Raw genomic sequence first — 15,086 nt, 5'->3', positions numbered from 1 at the left:
CTTTTTGTGCTAAAGGTTTTGAATTGTAGTATTCTTGTCTTCTTTCCTTCCCGCAGACGAAAGAGGCTGAGGTATTTCTTCTCAACCTTGCGGAGGAAATCCAGCGACGACTAGAAATGTCTGGAATGAAAGGGAAGCGTCTAACTCTTAAAGTAATGATGAGAAAAGCTGGTGCACCTACAGAACCGGCTAAGTTTGGTGGGCATGGAATTTGTGACAATGTTACCAGGTATGGTAAATTGTTAATGGTTGTTTCTAAAACTAGCATTATATAATGCCAGTAAGAAATAATATTTTAGACCGACATCGGCAAGATAAATTCACAGATGAGTTACTTTTGATTCCAAGTCATTCCCCCACCCCTCCCCAACGCACACACCTAAAAGTGTAGCAGTTTACTTGAAGATTGAATTTAATACAGACTCTAAAGCAAAATGATTGTTGAATTTTCATTTTTGCTGTTAAACCTTCCAGCCATTAGCATAATTATATTTCTGCAATTCATAGCCAATTCCACGAGCACCAGCATATCCTGTCCTCATTTTGTTGTTCTGGTCATCAGTTCCCCTCCGATTCTGATTCATTTTTTTCTTGCTAGCAACTGTTAAAGCCAAAATAACAATGGACACAGAATGGAGTAGGTTGGAATTAAAGACAGAAAATGTCAGTGTATGAGAGATTATTGTGAAAAGAGCTCAAGTCAACCCCGTGCCTTTGGCTACAATCTGTTCCATGATTGCAATTTGAGAATATTTAAATAAAAGCCACTTAATGGTATACTTTTATGACCTGTAATTCCTTATATAATGAGTTCCAATCTCGTATTGTGTTGCCTGGTGGACGTAATGATTTGAAGATGAGTTATTTCTTCTGCCCCCACGAAGTCAGTAAAATATGATGGGTGAATCAGTCCAGCTCCTACAAAACTTCCCAAAGACTGGCCTAAAAATGATGTGTGGTACATAAAAAAATATGTACATTTTCTAGATGTGTTCTTGTGATGCATGAGCAAGTTAAAACTTCTGAAAATTCCCCAGTTGGAACAGATAGTGTCATTTGAGGCTGGTTCAGTTTCTAAAAAAAAGTGTTCTTTATTTAGCCAAAAGTTGAAAGGATATATTTTTGAATCATCGTCGCATCCTATTCTGAAACAACTGGATGAACTGAATTACTTTTTCTTATTCTAAAAATAATACAGGTATTGCTATTTCTATTTTCTAAAAATTATGTTTTTAGGTACAGGTACAGAAAATAATCAAAAAGTCTAATGGAATGCTCTAGAAGACTAGAATACAAGGGGGTAGAAGTCAAGTTATAGCGATGCAAAGCCCTGGTAAGACCACACCTGGAGTACTGTGTTCAGTTCTGGGCACCACAACGTAGGAAGGATATATTGGCTTTGGAGTGAGTGCAGCGTTGATTTACTAGAATGAGAACTGGACTCCAACGGTTAAATTACGAGGAGAGAGTACACAAATGAGGGTTGCATTCTTTGGAATTTAGAAAATCATGGGGTGATTTGATCAAACTTTTCAAGATATTAAGGGGAACAGATAGAGTAGATAGAGAGAAACTATTTCCACTGGTTGTAGAGTCTAGCACTAGGGAACATAGCCTAAAAATTAGAGCCAGGCTTTTCAGGAGTGAAGTTAGCAAACACTTCTACATACAAAGGGTAGTAGAAGTTTGGAACTCTTTTTTGCACATGGCAGTTGATGCTAGGTCATTTGTTGATTTTAAATCTGAGATTGATAGATTTTTGTTAACCAAAGGTATTAAGGGATTACAAGGCAAAGGCGTGTATGTGGAATTATGTCACATCAATTATGATCTCATTGAATGGCGGAACAGGCTCAAGGAGCTAAATGGCCTACTCCTGTTCCTATGTTTAATTTCCCAAAATGATTTTGCTGTAAAATAGTTTGCTTAGATGCAACCTACACAAAGTCTTAAAGGGTCTTTAATATGGTCTATATCATAGGTATCTAGAATCATAGGTTACGGCATAGAAACTAGCCATTTGGCCCATTAAGCCCATGTTAATGTTTTTTCTCCATGAGTCACCTAATCTAATCTCACTCTCAACAACACTTCAGGCAAAAAAAATGTGGAGCGTCTTTAGAGTTATAATGCTGAGCTTGATAGCAGTAATCGGGGTAAATTTGAGGATAATTTGTACAATAACAACCTAGTGAGCAGTCAATGTAGATTCAGAAAGGGAAGATCCTGTCTTGACTAACCACCTTGACATTTTTTGAGGAAGTGATAATCTATAACTGGACTGAAAAACCCTATGACGTGGTATACCTTGACTTCCAAAAGGCTTTTTGGATGAAGCTCCACATGAAAGGCTATGAATGTAACTCAAAGCTTTGTGAATTTAGGATAAACCTTGGCAATGCATAAAGAACTGGCTCGGTAAACACACTGAGTGCACATTATGTCAAAAGTGGAGGAAGGTATTGAGGGGGAATGCCTCAGAGATTAAGACCACTACTGTTTCTAATATCTATAAATGACCTGAATCAGAAACGCAATGCAAAGTGGTGAGATTAAACTAAACTCGGAAGAGCAATGGTATCGGAAGAGGCAGCTCAGAAATTACAGAATGAGTTGGACAAGATATTTAAGTGGGTAAAAGCATCACAAATGAAATTTAATGCAGAGATGTGTAAAGTGCTATACATAGGAAGGAACTAGACCCCGCACATATTCCATAACTGGTGTTAAAATAGCTACAGATGAAGTTAAACGAATCCTAGGTGTCTTAGTAGAGCTGATGTTCAATGACTCCAACTAATTCAAAGCAGTAATCATTAAAGGTAATAGAATGTTGAACAATTAGGCCAAAACCATAGCATACAAGTCAAAGGATGCTATGATCATAGAAACATAGAAAATAGGTGCAGGAGTATGCCTTCGAGCCTGCACCACCATTCAATAAGATCATGGCTGATCATTCCCTCAGTACCCCTTTCCTGCTTTCTCTCCATACCCCTTGATCCCCTTAGCCGTAAGGGCCATATCTAACTCCCTCTTGAATATATCCAATTAACTGGCATCAACAACTCTCTAAGGCAGGGAATTCCACAGGTTAACAACTCTCTGAGTGAAGAAGTTTCTCCTCATCTCAGTCCGAAATAGCCTACCCATTATCCTAAGACTGTGTCCCCTGGTTCTGGACTTCCCCAACATCGGGAACATTCTACCCGCATCTAACCTGTCCCGTCCCGTCAGAATCTTATATGTTTCTATGAGATCCCCTCTCATCCTTCTAAATTCCAATGTATAAAGGCCAAGTTGATCCAGTCTCTCCTCCATATGTCAGTCCAGCCATCCCGGGAATCATTCGCTGCACTCCCTCAATAGCAAGAACGTCCTTCCTCAGATTAGGAGACCAAAACTGAACACAATATTCCAGGTGAGGCCTCGCCAAGGCCCTGTACAACTGCAGTAAAACCTCCCTGCTCCTATACTCAAATCTCCTAGCTATGAAGGCCAACATAACATTTGCCGTCTTCACAGCCTGCTGTACCTGCATGCCAACTTTCAATGACTGATGAACGATGACACCCAGGTCTCGTTGCACCTCCCATTTTCCTAATCTGCCGCCATTCAGATAATCTGTCTTCATGTTTTTGCCCCCAAAGTGGATAATCTCACATTTATCCACATTATCTGCGCAGTTAATTCGTCCACCTTATTCCGAATACTCCTCGCATTGAGGTACAGAGCCTTCAGGCTTGTCTTTCTAACACACTTTGCCCCCTTATAATTTTGCTGTAATCTGGCCCTTTTTGCTTTTAGCCTTGGGTTTCTCTGCCCTCCACTTTTACTTGTCTTCTTTCTATTTTTTGATTCGGTCCCCATATTAGTTTAACTCCTCCCCAACAGCACTAGCAAACACTACCCCGAGGACATTGGTTCCGGTCCTGCCCAGGTGCAGATCGTCTGGTTTGTACTAGTCCCACCTCCCCCAGAATCGATTCCAATGTCCCAGGAATTTGAATCCCTCCCTTCTACACCACTCCTTAAGCCACGTATTCATCTGAGCTATCCTGCAAATCCTATTCTGACTAGCACGTGGCACTGGTAGCAATCCTGAGATTACTACTTTTGAGGTCCTACTTTTTAATTTAGCTCCTAGCTCCCTAAATTCGTCCTGTAGGACCTCATCCAGTTTTTTACCTATATTGTTGGTACCTATATGCATCACGACAACTGGCTGTTAACCCTTCCCTTTCAGAATGGCCTGCACCCACTCCGAGACATCCTTGACCCTTGCACCAGGGAGGCAACATACCATCCTGGAGTCTCGGTTGCGGCCGCAGAAACGCCTATCTATTCCCCTTACAATCGAATCCCCTATCACTATAGCTCTCCCACTCTTTTTCCTGCCCTCCTGTGCAGCCGAGCCACCCACGGTGCCATGAACTTGGCTGCTGCTGATGAGTCATCCCCCCCCCCCCCAAACAGTACCCAAAGCGGTGTATCTGTTTTGCAGGGGGATGACCGCAGGGGACCCCTGCACTACCTTCCTTGCACTGCTCTTCCTGTTGGTCACCCATTCCCTATCTGGCTGTGTACCCTTTACCTGCAGTAAGACCAACTCACTAAACGTGCTATTCACGTCATTCTCAGCAACGTGGATGCTCCAGAGTGAATCCACTCGCAGCTCCAGTGCCACAGTGTGGTCCATCAGGAGCTGCAGCCGGATGCACTTCCCGCACATGTGGTCGTCAGGGACACCGGAAGCGTCCCTGACTTCCCACATAATACAGGAGGAGCATAACACGTGTCCGAGCTCTCCTGCCATGACTTAATCCCTAGATTAACTTAATTTGACAACAACAATGCTAAATGTTACTTACTGATAAAGAAAAGAAAAAGAAAAACTACTTAGCAATCACCAGCCAATTATTTACCGCCTTGGCTGCGACTTCACCTTTCGATTTCTTTCTACTTCCTTTTTGCCTTCTCTCCCTGCTGCAGCTGCACCGGTACGCCTCTCTGACCACGAACTCTTGTTGGGCCTTTTATAGGCCTCCCCACGCTGTCTCCGACGTCGCTGCTCAAACTCCCCGCTCGCCTGTCTGACCACGAACTCCTGTATAGTGCTCTGGTCAGACTGCACCTTTAATACTGGTCCAGTTCTGGTCATTTAAACATGATGGAGACATTCTTCGTTGAACTCCCTGGAATATAGAAGATTAAGGGGTGATTTGATTGAGGTTTTTAGGAGTTTGAAAGGAATTGATAGGGTAGATAGAGAAACTTTTTTTTACTGGTATCTAGGACAAGACGGCATAACCTTAAAATCAGAGCCAGGCCTTTCAGGAAACGAGTTGGAAGCACTTCTTCATGTAAAGGGAGGTGGAACTCTCCTACAAAAAGCAATAGTTAGATTAATTAATCATTTTAAATCAGAGAACGATAGATTTTTGCTTGTCAGAGGTACTATGGGATATGGCCCAATGCAGATAAATGGAATTAAGATGCAGATCAGCCAAGATCTCATGGAACAGGCTTGAGAGGTTGAATAGCCTACTCTTGTTCCTAAATAACCAATTCTTTAGCCATGAGGCTGTTCCCAGTGTCAGAGAGCTGAGTTAAAGGAAAAATTGGTAAAACTTAGGCTCTTCACCCATGAAAGGAGATATTTAAGAGGCAATCTTGTAGAAATATATGATAGTAAGTGCTATGGAAAATATAATTACAGAAAATGATTTCAAAGTAAATTACATGACAAGGACAAGGTGACACGGGTTCAAACTAGTGAAAGGACTGATAGCAAAGTTTGTCTGCACACAGAGTAATCAATACATGGAATGGACTTCTAGATTGATTAGTGAAAGCGGAAATCCTGGAATCATTAAAGAACCAGTTGCATGTTGCAGTGGGAGGAACTTTAGGGTATTTCTGAATGGATGAATCAAGACGTGCCGAATGGCATCCCTCATCTCGAATTGTCTTGTGATTGGCAAGTTTTTAGTATTTTCTTCCTCCTGTTTCGTCCTTCCTTTTCTGAAGGAGCTGACTCTTTCTAGTTACAGTTTCACAGTGCTGGCCACCCTCTCGGATCTTGCCCAAGTGGTAGTACTTCATGTGGGAGCCAGGAAAATTCATATTGGCAATCTGGTCAACCTTTATCACAGCTGAACCCAATCATGTTCTTTCATGACCTCAACAGTCACTGGATAGTTGCGAGTACTGGGAATTTTGGACGATTCCCCCCTGTGTTTCCTACCCCCCAAATTGAGGCATGATGAACCAAATTATACTTCCATTAATGCCACAGTGACTGAGATGACCTAACTCAGCACAGACCAGAAACTAAACCTGGAGCCTTCCTAGTCTGCATGCATCAGTACTATACCATGATGCGGATTTACCAACTAAGCCATTGTGGAACTTTCATTGTAGTGTTCAAATGTTTATCATAGTCTGAGGAACAATTTATCTCAGCAATATTTTTCCACTGTCTTCAATATCAACAGCGCAATGAATCTGATGAGCGTCTCTGCCATTTCTTGCTCAGTGTCCCAATGTTTTATCCTCTCCTATTCAAGGAAACACAGACCTGCTGTTGAATTACACATCCTCTTAATCAAATATGTGCTTATACTTGTCTGCAGACCGTTAAGTGGGTTAAGTTTAACTTTTTAACCACATCCTGTTTTGCATATGCCAAATAACAGAATACAATATACAGAAGAATAAAGCAACAATATGACATGAAGCTGAATAGTGCTCTCCATTGTTTATTTTTTTGTTCTCTGGATGTGGGTGATGCTAGTTAAGCCTGCATTTATTGTCCATTCCTGAGAGTTGCCCTGAGAAGGTGGTGCTGGGCTGCCTTTTAGCAAATGTTTTTTAAAAAAGGAGTCAACTACCCAGAGTGGTTAGGGGTGGCAGGTTTCTTTTCCTAAAGGGCATTAAGGAACTAGTTTGGTTTTCTATAACAAAACCTCTGGGTTGTTAGTCCGGTATCATATCACTACAGTACCATACCCATGTTCTTTTGGGCTAAATAGGCTAGTAACACTAATCTTTTTTCTCCTGTATGATTGTGCATTTTATGAATCACCTTGTATTTCCAGTTTCCATGTCCTCCAATGGCAGCCAATTTTATCCCTTTACATACTAAATTACTTTTCATGTCTGGCATCTGTCTAAAGCATCCCAGTCTTCCCACAGGATGTTGAAAAATAATTTCAAATGTTTTTAGTATTTTTAAAAAATTGTCAATGTTTCTATTATATTTTTTAAGATTAAGATACTTTATATTTAAACCTTGTTTGAATTCGTCATGGATATAGACAAGAAATATCCATTTCATGTTATTTACAACGTGTCCACCAAGTTACCAAAATCATTTTCTTTCTTGCTTTTTGAACTAATTTTGTGGGTGGGGAGGTGGAAGAAAAGATTCAACTGTTCTGGGAGGAAATCTTAACGAGTCAACCTGGGAAAGAAAAAAAGTTGCTAGATATTTAACTAAATAAAATTACATTCCATCAAATCCTCTCTTTTAATTCTATGTATTGTGATGTTTTTGAATCCTCAGAAATTAAGTTTGCTTATTTTGATATGCAAATTATGGCTTATTTTATGTCAAATTCAGATGCATCAAATTATTCACCTCCGCTTTATAGCACTGAAACACCAACCACAGAGAAGATCTATGATAATAGTCAGGTGCAAAGTTTCCTGCTACAGCAGGGCAACATTTTGATTTAATTTTAGTTTTTAAGCATGTCACAATTGTTTATTGTAGCCATCTTGGGGGATTTTGTTTAGAATTTGCTTTGTGTAATGATCAAAAATATGCCGTCATTTTTGTGATTAGAACAAAATCATTGTGGAAATAAAACTCAATTTTGTTCATTTATTTTTAAGTATTCAACAAGCTTCATTTTAATATTGCAAATTAAAACACTTTATAATCTTTTTCATTTATGTAATATATTAATTTAAGCAAAGAATTCTGAGAGTGGATTTTTAAAGTTGGCTTTCATTTGTATTAATAGCATCAATATGGAATTTTTTCATAAGCTATGTGACTAAATGTGTTCTGGTCTTGCCTGCTTCGAGTTTTTATCCTAACTACCCTATTTCTCCAAATTTGGATTCTGCAGAAGTGTGACATTGGACCATGCAACAGGCAGTGCAAAAATAATTAGCGGAGAGGTTCTGAACATGTTCTATATGATGAAGCTGAACGTGACAGATATGAGAGGGGTGAGTTAATATCCTTCTGTTCAAAATTGATTACCACTATTTAAAGATTGAATGTCACCATTGTAAAATCAAAACTTTTAAAATGTTTTTATATTCTTTAGCCGAGTCTACAATTGTGCTGCTGCATTGTGAAAAATTGACTTAACAGCATAAAATTTGGGACCCAGATACCAGGCTCCCAGAATCCAATTAAAAAAACATTGTTAGGGTAGCATGTTTTTCAGTTGCGTTTTGTACAGCTCCTAGAGTAAATAATGTTTCCAATGGCAGAAGGATTGGTAACCAAAAGACACACATTTAGGGTGAACCAGAGGCGACATGAGGAAACTTTTTTTTTTTACAGAGTTGTTGTGAACTGGTATGCACTGCCTGAAAGGGAGGTGGAAACCGATTTAATAGTAACCTTCAAAAGAGAATTGGATAAATATTTGAAGGGAAATAATTCCAGGGCTATGGGGAAAGAGCAGGGGAGTGGGACTAATTGGATAGCTCTATCAAAGAGCCGGCACAGGCACAATGGGCCGAATGGCCTCCTTCTGTGCTGTATCATTTATGATTCTTTAACTTTGACAGAAAAACAATGTTAAGTAATATATTTAAGGTGTTAATTATTCAACTACAACAGGTTCCTTGTGCAGATTGATTTATATATTATGTGAGTGAGACAATTTCCTTTCTTTATTGACCAGCAAGTGGGTAAGACAAACACTTAAAAACATTTTTTTGTCAGGAACCAATCAAAAACGGGTACTTCATTATCTCTCTCCAACTTCTTTATAATTCTTTCAGTAGCCATGTGTACGTATCTCACACCCATCAGCCTCCTTGCTCCAGCATACGTTCTGACTCATGAGCAGCATCACAGGAGATATATTAGTATTTAATTTGTTTTGTAAATATTTATGTGCAGAGCACCTTCATGTAGCCATGTAGTCTAGAGGAGGTGATGTGTGAGGGAATTGCCACCCAATTTGATCTTGCAATAAGCCTACTTCACACGAGTATTGCATGTACAAGCGCATACAACACACAAATCTCAGCTTACACAATGGCAGCTAATTTTGTTTCTTTGAAAAATGAATTGCTTGGTTTTCAGACTGAGCTTGGGCTATGTTTTGATTCTTCGCCATTTCTGACAAACTATTACTAAACATAGCTATAACCTCTTGGAAAGTGGGAGGAGGGAGTAGAAAGACAGAAACTAAATTAGGGTTAAGATTCTATTGCGAACAATGTTAAATGGATGCAATGCAAGAGGTGCTCATAGTTGTTACTCCTTATGCATGTCCTTTGCACTGAAATCAATGAGTGTAGAGATCCATTGAGCAGCTGATAATATTTAAGAAGAAAGATTTTCTTGAAGTGGCAGAGTTACATTTAAAATTGAGTATTTGCCATTCATAGTACTTGTGGTTATTCCCTTCTCCATTTAATCCATAATAAAAGTCTGCCTTCCTAGAATTATGGTAATCTATTAATTAATGTTGCAAGGTTTGTTGTGCTGGAATAGGGAATTCTGAGCAGATTAAAACAGCAAGTTGCACCTATTATTTGACCAATTCTGTCCCTAATTAAGATAATTATCTGCTAGAATTGTCATTATCGCCATATAATCGGCTGTTGTGACTTTCAGAGTAATATGTAGCGCTGACTTTTAGTAACAGGTGCAATATTCTAAATGTGTAAAATTCTATGTATAATGGGTGTAACATGTTTATACATGTTTACATTTCTTATAATTTGCACTATTTTAAGTTCTCTTTGCTGGGAACGCACAGTGCTGTAAATCTGGCGATGGCTCACAGTTCATATGCTGTCCACAAGCCCAAGCTTATCCAGCTTGCAAAGCCCATTAACTTATTCCCTTATTTGTACTTGTGCTTCCCATGCAGCTGGTTTTTTGGCTGTTTAAATTTGGTCGTTTGAAAAGGTCCGTTCTCGGTCTGCTGCTTTATTGGCAGCAGCAAGGCTGAACCTCGGAGGTAGGGGCTGCAAGGCTAAATCTCAGGAAGAGCAGGCAGCTATCAGGCTGAACCTTGGGGAGAGCAAGGGCAGCAAGGTAGAACATTCGTTTTAGGAAACTGTTCTCTTGAAACTGTTCATCAGTAATGGTATGAAAATGTGCAACTGCATATCAACTTTATTGAGTTAGGATATAAAGGAAGTGGAACAACATTCACTACAGGAAAGATGACAAGCAAATAGAATAGCTTAACAATAGATTTGCAACTTTTTCCAAAAAACCTAAAATTTACATGGTTGGCAATAACTAGAACAATAATGGCAGCTAATTTAAATGCAGCACAATTTCTCAATAGAAGTATTTTTATTCCAATATGCAGGTTCTAGTTGAAAGTTTTCATGTCAGGAGAAAATTATTTTTCCTTTTTTGCTATCTAACATTTTCTTCATTGAATAAAAATAACTTTCTGCCTTCAATTTAGTCAAACACAAAAGTATGTTGTGCTAAATAGCAGCAATTACAACACATTTAAAGGTTATTAACTATGCACAATATAATTAAAAATTAGTTCAATGAAAATAGGGAAGCAGCAGACTGGAAAGAAATAATGTAAAAAAAGAATAACTTATTGCCATTATAATTCAGTTGGTTTGATATGATTATATGCAAAACAATTTAATATAAATTACTAGGAATTTTTTTAGTAAGGTGAGAAAAGACTATATTAACTAGCATTAAAATGCTCGTGTAGAGTTTTTTTTCAGTGTACTAATAATTGAAAGTCTCATATTCTAAGCTCCTTAAATTCAATGTTATGTTTTATTTTTTTATATGTAACCTACAGAGCTCCACAAGTCCCATACTGCTAGTTGGCTCACTATGACAAAAAGTTTGGACTCCCCTGTCTAATATTTGTTTTAATGTATTCATGCAGTTGTTGCACTGCATTTTATAGTATGGCCACAATTATAAGTCACCTCTGTTATAGCAAGCTGCAATGTTTGAGTAAATTGAAGAAAATGTGAAATAGATTATTTTAATCATGGAGATGTATTTGAATGGATTCTAGTATTTTCTTTTTCTTTTCATTCTTTAGGTTGGAATTCAGATGCATCAGTTAATCCCAAACACTAAAACATCACTTACTCCCTTTTCTTCATTTGTGCGGAATAACTCTACTGCCGGGGCATCGTGTTCACTGATGGACCTTTTTCAGACATCCAGGTCAAAGAAAGCTATGGAACACAAGCTTTCAGAAGGTTAGTGAGTTTAAAAAATTTAAAAGATGCCTACCATAAACTGAAATGGGAAGGAGGGAGAGAAATTAAGGAAGGAAAGAAAGAATGAAGGGGAAGGAAGAGGAGAGGAGAAAAGGAAGGGGAAGGAGGGTGTGTGAGAGAAAGGAGGGTGTGAGAGAGAGAGGAAGAGAAAGGAAGGAGGGCGAGAGAGGGAGAGGGGAAGGAGGGCGAGAGAGAGAGGGGGAGAGAGAGAGAGAGGGAGAGGAGGGAGGGCGGGAGAGGCGGGAGCACATATAGAACCAGAACAGGGGCATATGTTGGAATGCTTGCAGCAAGATATTTTGTGTTATATTGCCATGGTGCAGTGTGTGCTTATCTGTTGGGGAGTGAGTGAATATGGGGAGAAAGGATAACAAGCAAAAGATGGTACGAGCCCAGAGCTTGTAAGAAGCTTCTGACTTTTCCTTCGAGAGACAAAATTTTCAATGTGACCTCCACAAAAGGGCTGAAAATTGCTTCGACTGCCTTGGGTATGCCTTTCCTCTCATATGTTATATACTGCCTTTTCCTGTAAGCAAATGTAAACGGCAGATGTGTTAGAATTTTGAAGAGCAGAGGCAGGGACATCCAAGTGCCCACCCTATATTTCAGTTGTGTGTGAGCCAATGATCATGTATCCTTTCTTGAAAGTGATTTCTATATGACAGTAGTTGCATATTTCAGTGCTACAGGTACCTACAAAGGTTGCCCTGTTGCAATATGGGCATATATGTGAAAGAGAAATAGCTAGAAGGTTGCCTGAGTGCTTTGCATGCTGCCTCAGTGAATCTGCACCTCTGGCCATATACTCTGTGCAGGCAGTCTTCCAAAGACTGCCACACTCTTGCAGACGGCTCCCACAACCTCCTACTGCATATTTCCATTCATTACAGAAAGCTATGTAGAGAAGAGGGTGCCCCTCAACCCCAAAGGGAGAAGCCCTACTTTGCTGCAATTCGTCTAGCAGCACCACAAGGGCAGCATCTTCAACAAGTGCTGCCATGTTATCATACAATCATAGAAATTTACAGCACGGAAAGAGGCCATTTCAGCCCATCGTGTCTGCGCTGGATGATGAGCTATCCAGCCTAATCCCTCTTTCCAGCTCTTGGTCCGTAGCCCTGTAGGTTACGGCATTTCAAGTGCACATCCAAGTACTTTTTAAATGTGATGAGGGTTTCTGCCTCTACCACCCTTTCAGGCAGAGAGTTCCAGACCCCCACCATCCTCTGGGTGAAGAAATCTCGCCTCATAACATACAGGGGTATCTGACAATTCGGAACGATAGACAAGAAGGGAAAGGAGGTTGGGTAGCTCTGTTAATAAAGGATGATATCAGGGCAGTTGTGAGAGACAATATTGGCTCTAATGAACAAAATGTTGAATCATTGTGGGTGGAGATTAGAGATAGTAAGGGGAAAAAGTCACTGGTGGGCGTAGTTTATAGGCCCCCAAATAATAACTTCACGGTGGGGCGGGCAATAATCAAGGGAATAATGGAGGCATGTGAAAAAGGAATGGCAGTAATCATGGGGGATTTTAACCTACATATAGATTGGTCAAATCAAATCGCACGGTGTAGCCTTGAGGAGGAATTCATAGAATGCATACGGGATTGTTTCTTAGAACACTATGTTACAGACCCTACAAGGGAGCAAGCTATCTTAGATCTGGTCCTGTGTAATGAGACAGGAATAATAAATGATTTCCTCGTAAAAGATCCTCTAGGAATGAGTGATCACAGTATTGGTTGAATTTGTAATACAGATTGAGGGTGAGGAAGTAGTGTCTCAAACGAGCGTTTTAAACAAAGGGGACTACAGTGGGATGAGGGCAGAGTTGGCTAAAGTAGACTGGAAACACAGACTAAACGGTGGCACAATTGAGGAACAGTGGAGGACTTTTAAGGAGCTCTTTCATAGTGCTCAACAAAAATATATTCCAGTGAAAAAGAAGGGTGGTAAGAGAAGGGATAACCAGCCGTGGATAACCAAGGAAATAAAGGAGAGTGTCAAATTAAAAACCAATGCGTATAAGGTGGCCAAGGTTAGTGGGAAACTAGCAGATTGGGAACATTTTAAACGACAGCAAAGAATGAATAAGAAAGCAATAAAGAAAGGAAAGATAGATTACGAAAGTAAACTTGCGCAAAACATAAAAACAGGTAGTAAAAGCTTTTACCGATATCTAAAATGGAAAAGAGTGACTAAAGTAAATGTTGGTCCCTTAGAAGATGAGAAAGGGATTTAATAATGGGAAATGTGGAAATGGCTGAGACTTTAAACAATTATTTTGCTTCGGTCTTCACAGTGGAAGACACAAAAACCATGCCAAAAATTGCTGGTCACGGGAATGTGGGAAGGGAGGACCTTGAGATGAACACTATCACTAGGGGGGTAGTGTTGGACAGGCTAATGGGACTCAAGGTAGACAAGTCCCCTGGTCCTGATGAAATGCATCCCAGGGTATTAAAACAGATGACGGAGGTTATAGCAGATGCATTCGTTATAATCTACCAAAATTCTCTGGACTCTGGGGAGGTACGAGCGGATTGGAAAGCAGTTAATGTAACGCCTCTGTTTAAAAAAAGGGGGTAGACAACAGGCAGGTAACTTATAGGCCGGTTAGTTTAACATCTGGAGTGGGGAAAATGCTTGAAACTATCATTAAGGAAGAAATAGCGGGACATCTAGATAGGAACAGTGCAAGCAAGCAGAAGCGACATGGATTCATGAAGGGGAAATCATGTTTTAACTAATTTACTGGAATTCTTTGAGGATATAACGAGCATGGTGGATAGAGGTGTACCGATGGATGTGGTGTATTTAGATTTCCAAAAGGCATTCGATAAGGTGCCACACAAAAGATTACTGCAGAAGATAAAGGTACGCGGAGTCAGAGGAAATGTATTAGCATGGATCGAGAATTGGCTAGCTAACAGAAAGCAGAGAGTCGGGATAAATGGGTCCTTTTCGGGTTGGAAATCGGTGGTTAGCGGTGTGCCACAGGGATCGGTGCTGGGACCACAACTGTTTACAATATACATAGATGACCTGGAAGAGGGGACAGAGTGTAGTGTAACAAAATTTGCAGATGACACAAAGATTAGTGGGAAAGCGGGTTGTGTAGAGGACACAGAGAGGCTGCAAAGAGATTTAGATAGGTTAAGCGAATGGGCTAAGGTTTGGCAGATGGAATACAATGTCGGAAAATGTGAGGTCATCCACCTTGGGGGGAAAAAAAAACAGTAAAAGGGAATATTATTTGAATGGGGAGAAATTACAACATGCTGCGGTGCAGAGGGACCTGGGGGTCCTTGTGCATGAATCCCAAAAAGTTAGTTTGCAGGTGCAGCAGGTAATCAGGAAGGCGAATGGAATGTTGGCCTTCATTGGGAGAGGGATGGAGTACAAAAGCAGGGTGGTCCTGCTGCAACTGTACAGGGTATTAGTGAGGCCGCACCTGGAGTACTGCGTGCAGTTTTGGTCACCTTTCTTAAGGAAGGATATACTGGCTTTGGAGGGGGTACAGAGACGATTCACTAGGCTGATTCCGGAGATGAAGGGATTACCTTATGATGATAGATTGAGTAGACTGGGTCTTTA

The 15,086-nt window shown here is 40.1% G+C and overlaps 1 protein-coding gene across 2 annotated transcripts in view; it reads left to right on the top strand.

Annotated features, from left to right (window-relative positions):
* Positions 1-15,086, top strand: part of rev1 (REV1 DNA directed polymerase) — a 141,337-nt gene that overhangs the window by 86,569 nt on the left and 39,682 nt on the right. For both annotated transcript variants that reach the window (XR_011591337.1, XM_070873050.1), the window contains exons 14-16: positions 57-229; positions 8,139-8,241; positions 11,301-11,463. Coding sequence is in view for 1 of the 2 variants with exons in the window: in XM_070873050.1 (XP_070729151.1) it covers positions 57-229; positions 8,139-8,241; positions 11,301-11,463 (439 nt within the window). In the remaining variant the exon portion in view is untranslated. The remainder of the gene's footprint in view (positions 1-56; positions 230-8,138; positions 8,242-11,300; positions 11,464-15,086) is intronic.

Source organism: Pristiophorus japonicus, unplaced genomic scaffold (assembly GCF_044704955.1).
Source record: "Pristiophorus japonicus isolate sPriJap1 unplaced genomic scaffold, sPriJap1.hap1 HAP1_SCAFFOLD_409, whole genome shotgun sequence".
Classification (NCBI taxonomy): Eukaryota; Metazoa; Chordata; class Chondrichthyes; family Pristiophoridae; genus Pristiophorus; species Pristiophorus japonicus.
Note: the sequence above shows the minus strand (reverse complement) of the source record. Positions and strands in the feature narration are given on the sequence as shown.